The sequence below is a fragment of the Pygocentrus nattereri genome, chromosome 28, assembly GCF_015220715.1.
Source record: "Pygocentrus nattereri isolate fPygNat1 chromosome 28, fPygNat1.pri, whole genome shotgun sequence".
Classification (NCBI taxonomy): domain Eukaryota; kingdom Metazoa; phylum Chordata; class Actinopteri; order Characiformes; family Serrasalmidae; genus Pygocentrus; species Pygocentrus nattereri.
The window spans coordinates 17,511,622-17,533,820 of NC_051238.1; the positions used below are offsets into that span (position 1 = coordinate 17,511,622).

Below are 22,199 nucleotides of genomic sequence, written 5' to 3' on the forward strand. Positions count from 1 at the left end.
TTAAAGACTAGCAAAACCCTGATCTGATTGTTCCTTGAAGGTGTGAGACATTTTTGAAAAACTACAAGCACTGGACAGGCTGTTTGAAACATTTTTTTTCTCCTGTTAACTGGCTATCATTACCTGCATTTATTAGCCTTTACATCCGCAGCAATGTTAGCAGTCAGGATTCATTTCATCACTGGCATGTGGAGTTGTAGGACATATGTGTAGCACATGCTGGGTATTATAGTGAGAGAACATCAATGGCTGAAAATACAAAAAAAAAAAAAATAAAAAAATAATAATAATATCATGAATTCCATCAAACCGACAAGTCGGATGATGCAACACTGCACTACAGAACAGCACATGACAATGCTAGTTTTAGGCCAGAATGCCCCTTTGAGAATGCCCAGTTAATAAATTATTCTCTATAAGGGAAATATGGCGAGGCCATTCAAAAAAAAAAGAAAATAACTTATGCTACTCTTATACTTATGCTCTTATGTTACTTCACAAAACTTAGCTGGCGTTAAGCTGACCACATATGAGAACCCAAGGGTTTCACGAACAAATTCCCTATCATAACCACACAGCCACAAGAAACGTGTTCCAACACAGACGAAACTTGGAAAAAGATTACTTTAATAGCAGCCACTTCTGTGTTTCATTTTTTGTTGACATGTTTGGGTAAGTTCAGAGATGAAGATGGTAACAGGGAGATGGGCAGGATACCACCTCATTATCAAATATCAAGAGCAAAAAAACAGCGCAACAAAAACCAGCAACAAGTTTCCACTTCCTTTAGTCATGAAGATGACTCTGTTTTCCTTTTATAGAACTGATGACAGGGGAGTTACAAAAATGGAGCAACATTTTCAAAGCTCTTCTGTGCTTCACCATCAAATAAGGGAGGGGAAGAAGGAAGGGTCTGTATTTGAACAGCTTACACATAGGCTAAGAGATGTTTCAGATGTATACACAGATTGTTGGCCACTGCACGTCCGTCTCACTCAGGTTTCGGTTCATGCATTGACAACTTTACACCTCTTCTGTTTTTTTTGTGTTGTTTTTTTTGTTTTGTTTTGTTTTAAAGAGAGGCAAAAAAGAAGAAATAGGAGACACAGTATGGAGGCAGGCCAAAACAACAACTGCTTTCTCCTGCTGCCCGAGCAAGAGCTGTGCAAGTAATTCAAACTGACTTTGACCTCAAAAAACAATTACTATGAAAAGTCAGATATGCAATTACAGATTTACAGTCTCTACGTTGTCATATTTATGCTTGATGACCTTCCTTTAAAGCATGAGATTTGATTAAAATAAAAATTAGTCACAAAACAATCTATAAGTACATCAACAACAGCAAAACTACTGTATGTGGTTTAAATATGCAGATAAATGAGGGGGTAAAAGCCTCTGCAAATCAAAGTGTCAAAGTAAATGGTGTGGTAATTGCACACTCATGCATACTTTTTTAATAAGTCATTGTGGTGTATATGTAAGAAAAGGATTAACAAACAGGATGTGTATTAGTCCTGTTATTAGAAAAGGAAGGCAAGTAACTCCCCAGAAGTTTGCCTTTGATGCACACAATAGAATGTACTCAACTACTAATAGGTCACCAACAAATAATCCTTATCCATTATTATCCAATATTTTCATATTTACTTATAATTAAAACTATTCTTGCATACTTATAGCAGTCAAGACTGTTGCCACGCATTTCATTGCTCCAGTGATCTTTTTAAATAAGATTTGGTTCTGGTAATAAACAAGCTATAACACTACTATTAATTACTCTAATTAATATGAGCACAAGAAATATGATTAAAAGAAAATGAAGAAAAAAGAAAAGAAAAAAAAGGTTCTCTGATATTTCAGAATGCAATGGCAGCACTAGCTCTGCCACAATGCTTCCAAACCTTCTCACAAGTCATTCATAAGCAACAGCATTCCAGAACAAACCTAAGCAGAAAACTTCCTCCTCTCGAGGGTTTACAGAGCATTCTGTAAGCAACTGGACATTGGCAATTTTTCTTATTTTGGCTCTAGTCTAAATTCATACAGAACATGGTGGACAATACATCATCTCTACCAGTACACCATGATTTTCAGTGTTAATACATGAAGAGCGTTTTATCATTAACAACGGTGGCCAAGCAGTATTTAGTTTTTTTTTTTTTTTTAATCTATTGTTTCCTTCACACAGAGTATCCAGGCCAGTTTACCACAATTGGGTTTGTTTGCTGGGTACTAAAAAGAACCGTTTTTTGAAAGAACCGTTCCAAATACAAATGTGGCACATCTCTGGTTAACATCTATAATATAACGGGACGTAAAGAAAACAACTTTAATAAAGCATTAATTTATGCAACCTGAAATGCCATCAAATACAACAATGTATATCACGACTGTCCAGACCAAAATAAAATGCATTTTTTCTGATTTATATTTTTCTACATCACTACAGCTGTGTAAAATGTCATGATAGAAATGAAATGAATAAAATCTCATTATATTAACCTACAATAAAACTCAAATGTTTTTGCTTTCTGCTGAACTGCCTAAATTCTGAAGATCACGTTTTTTTTGGATGGTAAATAAATACTTTTTATTTGCTGAATTAAACATATGGAAAGCAGAAACATAAAATGTGGCTTGGGTAAAATTTTGGCTTATTTTATATTTGATGCTTTATGCGTTTATTATTAATGCTTTATTTGTTTGTTGAAATTAGCAAATAAACAAAGTGTGCACCTGATTTTGCAGAAACTAAGTTTGTCCCCTCTAGAGGCTGTGTTAATTTATTTTCACTTCAGAAAAATATGCAATATATAGCAAACTGTATAGGATTGTTTTTGTTCAGGGTCAGTTCTATTTCAGAGTACCATAAGTAACTGTACATATTATTGTAAACTATTTGTATAATGTATTTAAATGGTGTTATTCAGGTTTAATAACTGCCTGGAGTCTGCAACTAACAGCCATCACCCAGTCTTGAGTATTTTCCCAGGTGATTCTCTGCCAGGCCTTTATTGCAGCCATTTTCACTTCCTGCCTTTTTCTCTCTCTCTCTCTCTACTTTGCCTTCAGTCTTGTCCTTAGTAAGGGAAATATATGCTCAGTTCAGTGTTCAGGTCAGGTGACTGACTTGGCCAATCAACAATGTCCAACTTTTGGACCAATGAAATAATTCCACAGCTGCATTTTTCAGGTTACTGTCCTACTACAAGATGAAGTGCCATCCAACATGTTCCGAGGCATATGGTCAGAGCTGAACAGTTAAAATACTTCTGTACACTTCAGAAATTCTTTCATCCTGCAGCTGACGTCAGTCACTCTGGTCCAGGGTTAATATTTATCTGCTCAGAAGAGTACGTCTCAAAATTCCACAGGCTTTTTATATGTACTCTTTAATCTAGGCCTTTCTGTTTGAGACATGCTCGTGGTTTGCAACTTGTGGTGACTCCCGCAGATCATGCAGGTGTATTTCATACATCTACAATGTCGTCATCAGTTTTTCCTTATGATTCTTTGGTCGTTCCTTATTTTGGTCTTCAGTGATCTGGCAGATCTTTTGCTACTGGTAAGCTCACTATTGCGTTCTTGCTCAACAATGTACCAAACAGTTGATTCTGACACACCCAATGTTTTCTGTGTCTCCATGTGATTTAATGATTTTTTTGGCCTGCTTTACTGCCATTGGAAAAACAGCAAGAGACTTCAGATGCAAATGCCACATCTAGAGGCAACTCTATATCATTATCATCATCTTGAGCATGAGTTAATCATGCAGTGAAATGCAGGCCAAAAAACAACTGAGCAGCCAAATGTCCACAATGATTTCTCATCCCCTCAGAGGATGTATAAAAACGGCTGTAATTCCCACATGCTCCAGCTGATATGGTCATACATAACCTCAAATTAAAGCTGAATGCACTTTAACCTCACAAAAGCACAGTTACATGTTAAATCCAAGGTGTTCAAGAGCCAAAAAAATAAAAACTGTCTCAATCTCCAATTTCTTACAGAGAACACTGCATATTTAGGATACTCCTAAATTAACCAAAAATAAAAAAACAAACAAACAAACAAACAAAGAAATCATAACAAAATAAAAACAAACAAACAAAAAAAAAAAAACACTTCAGGCTAACTGGCATTCAGGCATGTTGATCATGCCCACCAATGGAGAGGTTCTACTTCTATTTTCCCACCACAGCAAGTGGCTGCAGTTGCAGGGTACCCAAAAGGAAAGCTGAAGGCTGGGAGCTGAATGGAATGAGTGGTCACACACGCCTCTGTGTGGACAGGGAGGGGCTTGGTGGGATAAATTGTCTCTGAGAAGTGCAAATTTTACCATTTGTAATTTGTGTGCAAGCGCATTTCATAATATATTCATTTTCATCTCAGCTGAGAAATCAAATGAGCCCTTAACAGAAATGAGAGAAAAATTAGAGAGAAAAGAAAGAAAGAGAGAAAGAGAGAGAGCCCCACTCCCCACTGCACTACCGACAGAGAAGAGGAGGGAGAACAAGACAAATTGCATTTTCCCCTAAGTCTTTTTTTGTACTATTTTCTACTGTTTAATGCCGTCCAGTGTAAGAGTTGCCACAGCAGAATGGTTTGTCGGGATGCTAAAGAAGGACAGTCACTTGTGTGGCTCATGCAGGTTTCCCTGTCCAGCAGGACAACCCAGGAGAGCATCTCAGGTCCTCCAGTATCCCATGGTGCCATGGGTTACTACCCCTTCCAGACTCCTCACTGTGGAACTGTAGAAGGGTTAGTTCCTTGAAAAGAAAAGTGTGAGCTGGGACTGGGGGCTCTGTGTGTGTGTGTGTTTGTGTGTGTGTGTACACGCATATGTATGTGTAGGGGTAAGATCAACACAGCCTTCAGTTGGTTTCGTAGGATGAGAGAAGTGCAGCATCCACAGGCTCCATACAGGAAGGGCAGGTGAAGGAGCGCATTAGCCAATCATCGATGCAGTCCATGTGGTAGATGTGCATGCAGGGCAGGAACCGAATGGGATCCCCATATACAAAATCCAGCATACAGATTACACACCTAGAGAGAGTAGAAAACATTATTCAGCCAGCTCAAAAAAAAAAAAAAAAAAAAAAGGCCCAAGCACTATTCAATATACTAATATGTAATAGTTACGCAAAAGTCAGAGACAACTCTTCATTTATTTATATTCAAGTCAAAACAGTCATTAAGAACAAATATCAGGGAAAACGGCAGAAGACGTACTCAACAGATTTTTTTTCTGCATCATTGTGTCCAAACTTTGTCTTCATTACAGCTTCCATTCTGTTAGGGACACTTGCTTTGAGTTTTTCAAAGACTCTAAAATTTAGTCTTGGTTGCACTGGTTGCACTCAGTGATGTTGAGGTCTGGACTCTGGGGTCGTCAATCCACTGTTCTCGGAAAACCAGCAACTTCTTTATTTGATTTGCAAGTATTCTTATTTTTTCTCGATTTCAACTTGCTTATGCAAGGTATCTTACATGTAATCTCAGACATATCGTCTGAAACATTAATAACATAATGGCCATTTTAACTGGAAATGAAAAATGAAACTTGGTGTCTGATTTTTTTTTTTTTTTTTTTTTTTAAACACAGGACTGTACTTTGACTGTTATGTATAATACATATTACATTCAACTTTTCAGTTTGTCATCGTAACACTTTTTACCATTTTAGAGGTGTAACAATTAAGGCGGGTACTGAAATTCAATAATTTGGGTACCACCTAAATTACTTCAGTGTTACAGAGAATTGAAAATTCAGTTTTATTCAACACCAAATTGAAAGAACTAACCAGTTTTATATATATATATATATATATATATATATATATATATATATATATATATATATATATATATATATATATATATCCACTTAAAGTAAAAAAAAAAATCCATATAAAAGTCAAGGGATCAGTCCTGGTACTGAAAAATCATGAATAATAATTGGCAGAATGAGTAATGATATGTATATTTTATGTTCAATGCCATTTTCGATCCTGAGGTCAAGATTTGATTTTTTTTAAAGAAGACCCAAAAACTAACCAACAGAAAAATTCAGATTTCTTTTAATTGTTAAGTGTTCAAAAAGTTTCTAAAACAAAAACAAAAAAAAAAACCCAGGCATTAAAATAAGATACTCACTCCCGTATCTTTTTTTCAGTGCCATCACTGCCAGGGTCGAACACCCCTTTTGGCAGGTGCTGGATGAGGCCAATTCTCTGGGCAATGCGCACTTGCTCCTCTTCTGTCAGCTGCGTCGCCAACCGGGCCTGACTCGGGGTGGGATGGTAGATGGGCACAGGGATCTGCTCCTGAACACACACATGCTTACAACATGTGCAACTTTCTTAACACCAAGTGTCAAAGCACAAATCAATGCATATAACGGTCCAATAATAAAACTTTTAAAATAAAACACTTCTCCTTAAATAGCCTCAAATCTGTAAACCAATATCAGAACATGAGTAATAAGGTGAGACAGGAAACTGCACTTCAGTAATGAAATGGACTATGGTTATTAGTAAGCATCTTCATATTGCGAGTGGAAAAAATGTGGTCCACTAGGGGGCAATATTTCACCTGAACAGTTTCATTGCAAATGTGGGGAGCTGCTAACATGCACAGAAAGAGAGAGACACACAAAGGAAGAGAGAATGGGTTCCATTGAAATGGATGCCTACTCAGCAGTCTCTAGAGAGATCAGTAGGGGGGGATATGGGTGTGCGGTATGAAGTCATTCAGTACTCCACCATGAGTGCAAACATACCATCTGATACTGTTCATAACGGACTGAGATCACATCATTGCGCATCTAGGTGGTCTGGTGATCTAAAATTTTCATCTATGAAATACTTCTTAACCAGAAATTCTTCAAAGACTGTAGCGCTATTCAATCGATACCCATCCATGGGGAAATGAAAACAGAAACTGGTGAGGTCAGTGGTTTCTAACAGTTCTAAACGAGTTTGGCCCGGATTCGGATTAAACAGTGAATAATTTCTACTCTAATGAGACATAAATCCACTATCTCTCATGCCCCGAAACATTGGCCTCTAAAATGGTCAAAAAAAGGCACTTTTGTTTTTTTGCAAAAAAATGTATTAAAAAAATAAGGCAAAGCATTCTGACACAATAAATGAAGAAATATTAAAATCCAACACTAACATTTCTGTTATGATGAAAATAGCAAACAGTTACAAAAAAAGGTCTCCGCAGACATATTCAAACAGTCTGAGCTGCAGCAGATCAACAGTGAAAATGTCAGCCATGTGAAGCTATATCACAGCTCCTAAATGAGACATACAAGAAATTTGTAAATCACTGCTCATGTGGAGAACCAGTAGAGGTTCAAGACCAAAAATGTCTCCATTACAAATCAAATAACACTCTGACAATACTGTTTTGGTGGTTCACCATTCCAAGTTGGTCACAAACCTCAGAAATTGTGTAAAGTGAAAATCCCCTTAAGTTTGCTGAAATAATTTTTTCCATATCGCCCATCCTTACCAGTATCCCTTGTTGCAGGAGGACATTACATCAGAATTGGCTAGCTTTACAATATAGATGCTTCCCTCAAGAAGTCTGGAATAAATTTTGCTACAAAGTGCCACTGTAAATATATGCAGCTGAGGTAGCTGGATGGAAGATTCACAGCCGTGCAGTAAAGCATGTTCCCCCTGTTACATGATCAGCATTCTCTCTGCTCTTTGACTCACACACACACACACACACACACACACACACACACACACACACACACACACACACACACACACACCCCTCTAAATTTTACCTCTGTAAGCTGACTAGTTTTTTTTCCCCCACGGATGCTGCATACATGCAGGCCTCTAGAGGGTGAGAAGATGTGTGTATACGGTCAGGGTTGTGCTGGGTGATGCAGCACCAGTAGATGACCTCTGGGTCTGGGTGGGCCACATATGACCTCATATCAGCAATCACAGCAGAAGTGAGCTGTGAGATCAGGTCAGCACACAGGCGGGAGATGTAGGTCAGAGCACTGAACGCAGTCCACAACCACGTGCTGCCACGTCAAACCAAACAAGCTAGACTGCCTGCTCAAACGCATCACACACATCCACACCCACAACCACTAATAACTCAATTTAATACATGGATATGTAAAAGGAACACTTTGCTCTCAGCAGAAAAGATGACAAATTTGAAGTGCTCTACAGGGCATCAGCAATTTGGGCTGCCACAATTGATCAAAGCAAAAATATTATGCTACATTTACTTTAACTCTACAATCCGCTGTAATGTTCATATGATACATGTGGCCATTTTGCCATATTGTAATATGCTACAGAAAGCATTGGAGGCAATCTGACTTCTGTTTCACTGAACCATAAAAAAAGAAATCATGTGTCAAACAGAGAATTTTGTATGATGATGGCCCTATGATGGGGAAAAAAAACTGAAATAGTATAAAATTATATGCATGATGGTCTGCAGCGGAGGAATGTTACTATTAAAGCCAGACCTTAAGTGTGGCACATAAATGCCAAAACTCACAAAAATGAGGGAGGTGGCATCCTCGGCAATAACGCTCTTTCTGGTAGCGCTCCTATGGCACTCTAACATTGTTAGTGAGATTCACATTAACATTTTTGGCAGTCTTACACTGATTGTGGACAACTAAAGCTTGTAAAAGACGTCTGAAGTTTGTACTAGCCCTGGTATAGAGCTGCTTCTGTTGACATATCTAGGACTTTCATAAGGCCCAGAGTGATGGTTTTCCCCTCACAAAACTGGTTGATACCACTGTCTTAATTATGTTAGTTGTTAATCTGACATTTTGGGCCTGAAGTTCAGCCAAAGTGCTAACCTATGAAGAAGATAGCATGGCTCTACGTAGATATCACTTTTTTATCTCACAGAAATCATCAGACCTTTTCTGAAAGCCAAAAACACCATGGGTGTTCCCCTCTGATGGTTTGATTAGCCAATGTATCAAAAAATATTTAGTTTAACTGATGCCCTTTGATGGACTGGCAACCTGTCCCTGGTGTATCCTGCCTTCCGCCCGATGACCGCTGGGATAAGCTCCGGCTTAGAAAATGGATGGACAGATGGACAGTTTAACTGAATATAGCTGTAGTCCTACAAATAAAATAGGTATTGATAATTCCCTTAAGACGGTGCATGTACACTCAGTGACAGGTGGACATACTCACTGATGGACACTAGCATGAGCCAGCAACATCATCAGCTGTATGACTCAGTGGCGTTGCGCTAATTTCAGCTTACGCCAACATAGTAGGCTGGATGACCTGACAAAGACCGGACTGCCTGTCACAGTTTAAATAAGTTCTGCAATGCCACAACCTGCTAGAGCAAAATAAACAAGTGCTAGTGTCTTTCACAGACAGACAGGAGGTGGCAGGGTCAGCTGGACTGACGGCTGGACAAACACTATGGTCAGCATTCACGTTCCACCGTTTGATTGGGGGGGGGGGGGGGTCTGTATGCCAGTGCAGGGAGGGGCAAGGTGAGGAGGAGGAAAGAACATGATCACTTAGCGACGGCATCAGCTTCTCTCAACTGACACCTTCCTATTACTTAATCATGGAGCAGGATCATGCAGAGACCCTCTAGGCACAAACACCAGCTCTCACTGCCATAACATCTTTTTGAAATTAACATCACTGTTCTTGGTTCAGCTCATCTATACACAAATTATATATTGAATTATTTTTCAACAAAGACAAGTGGGAAATTTGAGAAAGAAGAGGTGAAGGTAAAGCTAGACATCACTAAAATTAAGCAAATGGCTAAAGTCTGGACACCAACAGTGGAACAAAAAAAAGGTTGAGTGAGAAGGAGAGGGTGTTTACATTACACTCAAAAACATTCATACCATGAGCATCACAAGACAAATCATGCATTACTGAGGCATTCACAAATGGCTGTTATATCAAACCAAATTTTTTCCACCACTTGAAAACACTGGCTACCCTATACAGCGTAGGAACATTTAATGACCTAATGGACCTACAGAAGTGGTCCAAAATAACATCATTGTACATGAGCACAATATTTTCTTTTTATTTTTAACATTTAACACATTTTGGAGATACAAAGTTCCAACAGTGACTAAATAACACCTACTGCACCAAAGTACCTCACTTTACTGTAATGTTTTCACTTGTTATCTGTATGAACACTGCAATAATAACTATTGGGGTTTCTTTTTCCTCTTAATCATCAACATTTATCAACATTTATCAACATTGAGGTATTTTTCTAAAATATTTCTCACTGTGTTTTACCTTTTATATCACCAAGCTTTAGGTGAGGATAGAGTAAAAATGAGAGCAGGTTCAGAGGTTGGAGACTTTCTTGTCTGGTAAGCTTTTGAAGCCGGACGCAGAGCAGACAAAATGTACTGTCTGGACCGCCCCCCCCTCCAACAGCAATAGGCCCCAAAACAAACCCAGGCTTTCCTTTCTGTCTTCTCTGCTCTCCCTCAGTCTTTCTATCCCTGAGCTGGCAGATCACACCATTCCCTTCCCTCTACAGACCCCCCTCCCTCTTCCTGAACAGACAAAAGCAAATCGCAAGAACCGCTGGGCAGTCTGTACACACAGTCAGGTCAAGACACAAACACCCGCAAAACTCTTTCCAGACACACATGCATACACGCAGTCATGATTTTATGTACAGTACTACACAAAAGTCCACCCTTTATTTTTATATATATATATATATATATATATATATATATATATAAAAAACAAAAAAAATTCACAGAAGCTAGAACAAGCATAATGTCAATATTTTCTGTCTTTATTACCGATTCCATTCTTTTCAAAACATTTGCTTTTAGTTTATCAAAGAATCTGCAGGCACATTTTTCCACACCTCTAAAGTTCATTCCTAGACGATGGTTGCATTTTCTGCTTCTCAAATCCAAGAAATCACAAACAATTTGTGATGCTGAGGCCTGGCCAGAAATGTGTTCAGAGAACACTAGCAGCGCTGCAATTTTCCTCTTTTGTATCCATTTCCTTTTCTGAGATGTGGCGTTTTGACAGCTACACATCCTTAAAAGACTCTTAGCAGTGCATTGTCTTCTTGCAGTGGAAGGACAGTCAGAAACACCTTAGATCTGAAGCAAGTGTGGAGCTTGATTTTCTCCTGTCTCTAAAAGATGGAAGATTTAGGCATAGTATATTTAATTGTGGAAGTTTTGGTCTACCAGATTCTCTAAACCTTGTAATGATCTTTTGAATTCTAGTTTTGGAGACACACTTTTTTTTTTAAAACTTACTTTCTTTTTTCATGAAAGTGGACTTTGCTCTCCTGGACATGAATAACTTCATACTACTCAATGCTGTAGGTAGTTGGGCATTACTCTGAATAAGAAATCTCAGTATTCCACTGTAAAACAGATGATATCACTCAATGACCTCACTTCCATTACAGGATGACAGTAAAGAGAACAAGACGAGTGACACAATCCATCCTCAAGAGTAACTGCAGATATCACATACGTTCCTGTGCTTGTGCATCAGTGGATTAGCCCCAAGCAGGGCCAAGGCTAGCATGACTCAAGCACAACACACAGCCGGTCGATGCAGGCCCACACAGAAACCAGCACTGCTCAGAATCTGCTCTTTACCTGCCAAGGTGAAGCCTCGGGCCAATTCCGAGTAATCCTACTTTATAAAGAATTCCTCATAACTGACACCAGCAGCTATTTATGATAATGAAGAAGGAAGCCAAGTACATGATGAGCAAGTGGCATGTGGGAGAAATGCTGGAAAAGGTTTACTCACAGAGAACTACTGCCCAGGAGCAAAGGTAGACCTGTTCCAGTACGAAATGACTCGCATAAGAGGACCAAAAAAAAAAAAAAAAGTACAGTCACAGTATTCTGGTTGGTATACCAGTGTATTTATGTAAGGCTGAAAAAAAATGTATCTGCTGATGCCCACATCAACATCTTTATTGCATGTTCTTGAAAATATATCAAATCAACTTATGTAGGAATTGTAGACTGTCTGTATAATTAAATGACTAAAATGTAAACAAAGTCATTTAGAGGGGTTCAATGTGAAATGTTCTAGCCAACTGCTCACAGTGGCAGCAATAGGAACCAGACTTTTGACCTCTAAAAGCTAGACGCATTAGCCTAAAGAGAAGGCTTTAGCTTAAAATTTATTTTTCTTTCAGATTTTCACTATTGCACCATTATTATGATTGTCCTGAAAAAAAAGTCCTGGTACATTTCACCACCATTATAAAGATGTTTTTATAGAATCAACCATTTCAACGCAAACTCCTCTGAATGATTTCGTTTACATCTCAACAGTTGAATAATAGAAATTTTAAAAACTGGGTAGCATTCCTCTTTAAATAGGAACTAACAAAAATGAACATTAGGTTCTCTCTTTAGGCTTAACCCTTAGAAATCAAATATTATTGTTATACGATTCAAGTGTAATGACATGTTTAATTAGGAGTTACACAAATTCTTTTGTGTGCATTCAGTTAACATTCTGCCATCAATTTTCTATAAAAGAATTAGCAAAAATATAAAGGAGACCGTAAGCAATCATACCTTCAACACCATCAATCACAAATCATAATAAAATGTCACCTCTTCTACTAACAAACATTTAAGATCCGCTCTCCTGACAGAAAGCTGACAAATCAGGCATTCCGTGGAACTGTCATAACTGATCCGTCATGAAGCAGTGAAAAAAGTGGCATGTGTTAAAAATCCAATACCCTGTGGTGGGGTCCAGCCGCATTTTTACTAGGAGAATGTTTTTCTAATTTGGTGGATTCTGGTGCACTCGCAATGGAACTGTTTAGTTCACCATGTTCAACAACTTGGTTTTAATTTTAATAGTCCCAAACACACCATATGAACATCAAAAGGTTAATATATAGGAAATTTGGTACATATTTACAACAAGAGATTATTTTAGTTCAGATGGGCAATAAAAAATTAATACTGTATCTGTAGGCTGACTGAATATGACTACTGTGCTACTGCTGTGCTTTGTTCATGGAGATAAGGAACATAATTTAAAATGACAAGTCAGCATGTAGTACGTTGATCCAGAAAATAGTACAAGGACCAATCAAAATCTACAATTCAGTTTGTGTTACTACATTTGGTGAATTCATTGAGTGTCAGTTTGAATATTTCTGCTACTTTGTTAAACTAAGATTGCTTTCTTACTTATTGAACTTTTTACTTTGGCCTTTTTACTTCCACCCATATTCAGGATTCATATCCTCACCAAAGACCTGAACCGTGGTCCAGTAAAAATCACGAGATAAACCCTGCTTCAGTTCACTGCTGCAAACATTTTTATGATGACCAAAAAGAGAATCTAACACCAGAGTATTCTTTTCACGGTGGCAAAAGTGAACGTAACAGAGTGCTTGCATCCCTGCAAAATTTCTGACCAATTTTTGGCCCATTTTGGCCTTTGTAGTGCGAAACCTACCAAAATGAATAAGGATTCAATATCTCTGGGAATGAAAACAGCCTGATGTTCTTCAGAGAAATTAGTTAGAAACATTTATCTGAGGATAAGTCCTGTGAAGTGCAGGGTTAAAACAAAATACTGACATCACTCAAGAATAGGTTAACAGAGACACGCTACTAGCACAACAGTAATCGTAGTTTTACACAGTCAGCTGCCCAGTTGTGTGTGGTTTTTTTCCTTTTTTTTGGAAGCACTAAGCGATGTCCTGTCACCGTTATTGGTGTGATGATATCAAGGACTACCATCTTCTGAGGAGGTGTATATTAAACAAACTGCACCATATGCAGCAGCAGCAGCACGTCAGCAAGCTGCCAGACAGGCAATGACAACCTGTAAACACTTGCCTCAAATCAAGACATCGTTGTCCTACATATGCACAAGCATACATTCCACACAGAGCAGCCTAAAACACAGACATCAGAATGAACAGTAACAAACACACAAAACAATATCTTGTTACACTTTCAAAAATAAAGGCTGCATCATGTTAGAGGCAGGGTTGAAGAGCATCTGTATGTGGTTACAAACAGTTGTGCACTCAACTTTAATACCTCTGCAATGACACCAAGGGGATTTCAAAACTCCTACAGCACGCCTGAGCTTTTTACATACAAAGTCAAATAAAAAAGTTTGCTTTCTTAAGTTGATGTACTAGAATCCAGCCAATATAAGGGCTGGCCACTAAAATCTAAAATATTAGGCTATCTGACTATATGTAAATGTTTCATAGTGTAGCTAGCAAAGTGTAAAGTAATATAACTTAATGGCAAATACAGTAGGAGCAAAACATTCATACCTTAAATAAACTGAGAAATAACAATAATTTACATAATAATTTTAATAAACTTTCTTAAACTGAAAAGACCATTTTTTTTGGTCATAGCTAATGCCAGCTAGAGCAGTTATTCTAGTTATAGCCACACTGCCTCTGACCTATTCATATTTTTAGCAGTCACTACCAACAAGCTGATATTGAGGCACTTTTATTTTGCAGTATCAAGCAATATTATTCTTGCTTATTTGCAAATGCAGTATGAGCAAAACAGTTGCATTTTACAGACATGTCTATGTATAATTAGATTTATCCTGTCTGTGGTTTAGAAGTCTGACAGTTTGAAATTCACAGTTGATAAATGAACTGCAATAATCAGCTGTAAAGTATTGTGAAAATGTTATTGTGAAAGTGTTTAAAAAATTACTGAAGACGGTTTCATTTTTTGTCCAAATAAATCTATATCACACTACATTTTCAGATTTTTTAACTCCTTTAATATTAATATCAGTGGACAATTTTTTCATAATTGTTAGGCGTTGTTATGTACCTGAGACTTTGGACTGCTGTGTTTCAGCAGAAAGGACTATTTCTACATGGTCTACGCAACCTTATCGCATGTGAATGGTTTCTTTGTCAAGGCTGTCTGAATTTCTTGCTTTCAGAGAAATCAACACTTTCCTTCAATCCCTCTTTCATAAAGAACAAGAGCAGTAATCAGTCTTAACCAAGAAGCAGAAAGGGTCTTTTGGCCTAAAATTTTCTCCACACACACACACACACACACACACACACACAGTAAGTGCGCAAACATGTAGTCACACCACAAAATGACTGTGTTGGAGATAGTTGCACTGGTTTGACCTTTCATCTTTCATTATGACCCAGAGTTTTGTTTCGAGTCGAGTCAACATAGAATGTCAAAGACATCCAGTATTACCATTTATTCAGCACACAGAAGCGAACTATTACTCTCAACATCAGGCAACCTGCCTGTAGAAAAGGAAATCTGTGGTGACTTTGTGGCAACTTTGGTGAACATGACGTAAAATTAAGCAAACTCTACCTAAATCACATTAATTTTACTTATCCATTTGACCACTAATGGAAAGCATTCTGTTTTCTCAAACTGCAGAATCATGAGGCACAAAGGAAAATCAACTCCAACATCTTGAACTGCTTTCATAAATCAAAGCTCTTCCTTCTCAGTGTGTGAGGTGCTTGTTAACAACCTCTGCCCCAGACTGTATCACTCTTGGCCTTCTCTTTTGCTTTCACAGCTCCCTGTAGACATGTGTATGTTTGTAGAGAAGACAGAACAAGTGGAGAAAACGATAGAGACAGAAGGTAGTGAGCAGTAGAGGGAAAGATAAATAAGGCTGTAAGGAGCAGGCTTTTGGGGGGCTGCTTGTATCCAGGGTGCTACATTTCAGCTGAGCTGTCTCGCACTCACCCACAGTGTGTGTTCTCTGCAGGACAGAGGAAAGAGTGAGGGAGCAACAGGCCTCAGCCGAGCCATAAAATAAACCGACAGCCGGAGAACGGGCCGCCAGCCAGCATGAATGGAATCGATATGATGAACCGGCGCTTTTGGGAAAAAAGGCTACAGGGAATCGCCATCATTTCTAGCAAAGCCTTAGACATGCACACATATGCATCTGCTGTCTCTCCCTTTCACTTTCTCTCCTGCACATACAGTTACACTATTCATCTTTTCATGCTCAGCTTGCACCATTCACCCCCTCAACCAAAGACACACAAACAGAAACTCTCTGTAACTAGAAACACGCCCCCACCCCCCTACAAGATACCAATACTGAAACCTTCAGTATCAGCTAATATCAATGTCCAACTGCTTTAAGGACTTTAAATAAGATGCTTTTCAAATAAACTGATTTACTTAAGACAGACTTGTACAATTAGGCCATCATGCTCAAACTACTTAAACAAACAATCTTCTACTTCAAGCTATTTTGTTTTACACTTTCTACAGAAGTAAAAAGGTAAGATGTAAATTTGTTCAGAAGGGTTTGATGAGAAACACTTATTTCTAAAGAAACGTAAGTCAGAACTGTTGACAGTGATTGTGATGGGAACCAGACATCAAAAGGGTTTAATGCCTCTAAAAGCTCTCTCACAGAAAGTCTCTATGAATATGCTGACTGATGTCAGACAACAGTTAAGTTTGTAATGAACAGTTATGTTTATGAGGTTTTGGACTACAACTTACTTTTTTTAGCTCTGCAGGCGGAGAGGTACATGCAGCAGGGTGTTGTATGACAAAAGTACCCGAAGAAAAAAAAGGTTTTCTTTTTTAAGATTTAGTACATTTTATCATTATTAATAAAAATAAAAACACTGCTGTCTGAAGAAAAACATGTATCTCTAATTTTCCCAATTTTTTAGTTTTTGACTTAATTTGAAAATACCCATCTCCCTTTACATTGCATTTAAATTTCATGATGAATAGACAAAAAGAACTGACCCCAAATGACTTGGGGGGAGGGGTCTGGTTCCATTGACTTACATTAAAAGTAAAAGTAGTTATTTTACTTCTCTTGTAAAGTTATTATTTTGGAAATATGAGCTTTTCTTCCAACAACAGCAGCAATATGAAAATTCAAATGACATGTAAGTTCACTGATGGTTTTGAAAAGCTAAATAAAATGGTTGTGTCTGTGTTGTAGACAGAATGACCCCTGGTTCCCATCACCACCACTCTGTTGGAAAGTTTCTTTACAATTAAATGTTTCACATTAAACTACTCTGAATGACTTTGTTTACATTTCAAAGATTCAATTATGGAGAAATTCAGAAAAACCTGTGAAAACCTGCATCCAGCAACTGCCAAATGTGCTAACAATTTGGGTTTCTCTTTATTTATTGTTATTTGCATAAAAGCTGAGCTCCTGTCATTCAGCACCGGTCCAGTCTCAATCAAGTCCCTTCTGCCTGTTGCGCATGGAGCACAGTGTTGTTCATTCATTAGTCTGCGGTTGTGTCTGTGTGTGAAGGGAGTATCTTTTCTTGCTATTGTTAAGACCTGTGTAATCCTTGTTCATTGTGTACTTGAGTTAGTTTCATTTTCACAGACGTGGTGTAGTTCACAGTTTTGGTGAGGTATCAGTTTGTGACTAGCCCCTAGATGTTAGCATTTTTGGTTTACCTTTGTAGAGCTGCTTCATGTTAAATTCTAAAGAGATGATTATACCGTGCTGTATGTGATCTGCGACACATTAGATAATGTATTTATCACTGTGGTTTGAGAACAAATTTGAAGGGGTTTTACATCTGGTGTCTTTTGTCATTGTATTGAATCATATTGTTACACTTGCATCGTGATATTTATTGTATTGTGAAATTGAAGCCCTAAGGAAAACACTAGTATTCTCACATATGAACATAATTGAAGTCTTAAACATGATGGGAGAAATGAAAATCTACAATAAAAACATTTATTATACCTAGTACACAATGTTCTGTAAACACAGCTGTTGAGCTGCGCTGCTTGAACACACTCAGTACTGATATCATGCCTGTATAAAAAGCTCAGAGCACATCATCCGATCTCAACCGCAAAAACAGGTCTATGCAGCCAACCTTATCCACTATTTATGTGCTGCTGTGAAAAACGTTATAAGCAGACAAATGCAGGAGAAAGAATGGGGGGGGGAAACAAGGTTTTTATCATCATTTAAATTATTTGTTTTAAAAAAATGACACTTTTTCTGACAAAATTTATGACCAAAAACTTAAAGTAACATTTTTGACCATATTCGGCAGAAATGTGTCAGGAGGCGATATTTCGATGCATCTCTACTCTTAATCATTCACGATTTTTCTAAATTTGTGGTCTTTCTTTTGGACACAAGTCAAGAGAGACATAAGAGTGGAGGAACAAACCACAAGCAAGATGGGGCTTGAGACATTGGTGTCATGTAATGGTGTCGTAACATTCTCATTTGAGGTTTCACAAGTGAATGGTTACAATTCTCCCTTCCTGTCTAGCGAGCTAAAGGCACACATCCACAGCTTGTGTACTAAAGAAGTAACTGATTAAAGTCTGAGGGACAGAACATTGTGTCGATAACCATTTTGTTGATAATGCACTAAGCGCATATTATCAATATCAGAAAAATCTCTGATTTTAATCATTTTAGTGACTGCATCATCAATCTAGGCCTAGTCGTCATATCAGCACAAAGAGAACTCTTCCCCCTGCAGTTTCTTATCGCTCATCTGAGGCTTCAGTGGAACTGGTGAAAGCCTGTGCACTGAGTTTATTACACCACTGTTGCAAACACTGCAACTGCATGATTCAGGAAGCATGACCGCTCTGATAAGAAATTGACAACAAAGACAGGCTCCTTCCTGTCATGCTACCTGTGGTCTTTCCTGGGACATATGTCTGTGCTTGAGGATGGAAAAGAGCCCAGGGTTCTTCTCCAAAGGCCTCCCTCCTCCATTTTCAAACACGCATTGCCAACTGCTGAGCAGCCGCTAGGACGTCCTCTTCCAACCGGCAGCACACAAAAGACCCATTGGCTGGCAGTTCTGGGCATGTGGGTGAGAGCATGGGCCTGAAACGTACGTGCCCCAAAGTAACAATAGACTAGGATTTCACTGCTGAGGGTGTAGGCTTTTTTACAGCAACATTAGCACATTTTACTAGACAAAGGTGTTTGTTGTGGCATACAGAACAGGGGCTTCCCAGAGAAAAAAATGAAACAGCTTTCCTGAAGCAGCTGCCCACTGGCTTTAGCAGGTTTTCTAAAGGGAAATTTGTCAAATTTACTGTTTGTCATAACTAATCACAAGGAGCAGAAAAATATTAGGTTGCAAACACTGGGCTATACCTCTTAGACAGAAAAAGGTCTTAAGAATTACACTGAAAAGCTACAGATTTCTACTGCAGTAGCTAAGAAAACAGTGCCTGTCTACAGCTCTCCACTTTCCAGAGGAGAGGAGGAAAAAAAGAAAGAGAGAAATGCATTGAGCATTCTTGGCAGGCAGCACAGGAATGCGCCGAGATTGAAAATGATTTGGGCTCTAAAGTTGGCCCGAGCCCTCTCTTTGTCTGCTCCACACAGTCCAAACACACCTCCAAACAGCCAGCCAACAATAGCCTCAGCTGCACAGGGCTGTCAGGATACTGTGTGAAGCAGCAGACCCGGTCTCTGAGACTGGGCTGAAAAAAAAGGGCTCCTCCGCTGTCTAGTTCTCTGTTTTTACACTCCTGTCTGATCTTGCACCCTAGAGACTAAAGAACTCCACAGCAATACAGAGCAGCCTAGGGGAATTCTGCTTGTGCTAAGCAGAAAAGTGCAGAGTCCAGAAAAACACCCACCCGATGAGAGTCAGAGAGGGAGAAAGAGAGGGAGCTAAAGAAGGAACAAACAAGAGAGATGGATAAAACGAAAGAGAGATGGAGAGAGAGACTATTTATTAGCTATACACTTCCTCATACGCTGTATACGAGACCGTATACTGACAGAAGAAACTGTCAAAGAGAATCTGTAACTCCTGCTCTTAGAACTTCAGTACCAAAAAGAGTGGGAACACTATCTGTCTCATCTTATCCTCCATCAGAACACTATGTCTGCATATCTGACAGAGCTGGAGGCAAAAATGCTGCAAAATACAGGGCTCAAACATTAGCATCAAGAACCAGCTTCTCTCATTCAAATCAGTCTCTGCAAAGTACAACTTTGAACAAAAAATGTGAAAGAACTCAATGGCCCAGTTTAATCATAACGGTGAAACACCACTGACATTGCAGTGAGGCCAAATCTAGGCTTAATCCCTGTCCATGAAAGCAATCCAATATTACTTGTTCGTACCAGGCCAGAACATTGCACTGGGGTATCAAGCTAGAAGAGAGTACATAACACAAGAAGCAATGCACTTGCTTACTACCCTTATAAAAATATTACAGGCCACAAAGTTAACTCTACTCATAGCAGCCCTCAGAACCTTGAATAACTAAAAAGTGCAGTTTGCTATGAATTTTCCAGTGATGTAACTTCTATTTTGGGGAGTTTTGTTCCCAGAGATGTTCCTCAGACTGAGGAAATAGTGAACTGAGCAGTGACAATTAGGACAACGATGGAGTGGTTCACATGTTCATGACCACAGTTAAGTACCTGAAGACCTACTGTTCCCTGCTTCTCAAAACACATAACCTTAAAACCTCAAAATTCTTGGTTATTCTTATACTTTTACATCACACAATAAGAACAAATATCTCGATGGTAAATCAGTAAATAGTAAAACAGTCTACAGTGTGAGTTAATATCAAGACTAGGCAGATGCCCAAGTGTAACGATGGAGGGCATACAGCCAGTTCCTCCCGTCTAACGCTAAGAAAAAAGTGACCCACATCGATACCAAAGATGTGTAGACACCAATTACACTCCAAACACACTATAAAACCCATCAATGACGGCGCAAGAACATCCTTTGGTGTGTAAAAGGATGCTCAATCGATAAGGAAAACGGCTGATATGATGAAACATTTGGCATGGTACGCTTTAACGGCCTGTCTGTAAACAGTACGTCAGGTTTCAGACACTGTCCATCCAGTAAAACACAAGACAAAGGGGACTGAGTAAGCTAGGCTATTTGGATCACAGCACACAGTGAGTTTTGGATAAAGCTCGACAACACAACTAACGTTAACATACATGAGGCCAACGGCTAAGACAAGTAACTAAAATGTTGCCTCGTGGCTTTAGACGAAGATTTGTGCAGTGGAGATATATATGTATATAATTTTTTTACACAAAAAGGTCTCGCTTAATAAACACGGCTACCGTTACTCGTCGTTGCTTCCGAGCTTTGAGTTGTACGTAGCTAAGGAACAAAGAGGTGTGTTAACTAACCTTACGCCGTGTCGCTGTATTTAAAAGAAACCCTGACTTTTATGATGCATTTCTGAAGGCTCTTAGCTAACCTACCTGGTAAGGCGGTGGCGGTTCCTGCTCCGGATCAGTGCCGTCGCCAAAACTAGCTCTGTCTGACTGCGACTCGTGGAGCAAAGAGATATCATCCGAAGTGGGAGATTTCAAACAGTTGCCCATCTCCTCTCTCCAAACACCTTGCCGTTCAGTTCGGATTTTGGATCCTAACTAACTCACTGTGTCGTTTATGCCGTTGTCACTCGTGTATTTCGCTACCAAAGCCCAATTTCTGACACTTAAACATCTACCCAAAGGGTCCCAGCCAAAGCTAGGAGAGGCTTCCGTCAACAAAAACAAACCATGTCGACACAAAGAGCTGGCAAAAGTAATGTTAGCAGCTTGAGCACCGACAACAGAGGCAAGTCTCAGAACGGCTGCCTCTCCTAACCAAGCATGTCTCCACGGAACCGGGAAAACGAGCTAAATATCTACCGGGATGTGCCGTCGTGCCTCCTGTATCTAGCTGTGTGGTAAACGTTGTTTCCGTCGCTGTACAAATTCCACTATATCAAATGTTTTCTCGCTCAATGGCGACTCATAGGCGATTCGGCCTTTCAGACAGACGCATTAAGTCCCGCCCCCACTTCATCAGCCAATCACAGGCCTTCTTCTTCAACAACGAAGTTAGTTGCAAAGGTTCTTCTTCCAATGAGATCATCCAACAGCAAGGTTTAAAGCCTTAAAACTTTAACACGGACGGCCAGTTTATCTACGTGTTTTCTCATTGAAATATTTTACATGCAAAACTGTCCATTACAAACAACAGCCTTGCTGGTCTTAACGCTGTAACGGCACGCCAGTTTTTAACTCTCAAAAAACTGATGTCAATTATACTCTGAATAGGCTATTATGTCTGTATTTATGCCTTGTATGAAGACACTTGGCCCACTATACTGATAACAGTGGGCCCCTAATACACAAGCT

General features: G+C 39.0%; 1 protein-coding gene across 1 annotated transcript in view; it reads right to left on the reverse strand.

Annotated features, from left to right (window-relative positions):
- rnf11b (ring finger protein 11b) overlaps positions 1-21,836 on the reverse strand; it is a 22,364-nt gene extending 528 nt beyond the window's left edge. The window contains exons 1-3 of the mRNA XM_017693543.2: positions 21,273-21,836; positions 6,160-6,329; positions 1-5,049 (exon numbers count right to left, since the gene is read on the reverse strand). The exon at positions 1-5,049 is cut by the window's left edge and continues 528 nt beyond it. Coding sequence (XP_017549032.1) covers positions 4,878-5,049; positions 6,160-6,329; positions 21,273-21,395 — 465 coding nt within the window. The 5' untranslated portion in view covers positions 21,396-21,836 and the 3' untranslated portion in view covers positions 1-4,877. The remainder of the gene's footprint in view (positions 5,050-6,159; positions 6,330-21,272) is intronic.
- Between the last annotated feature and the right edge of the window lie 363 nt (positions 21,837-22,199).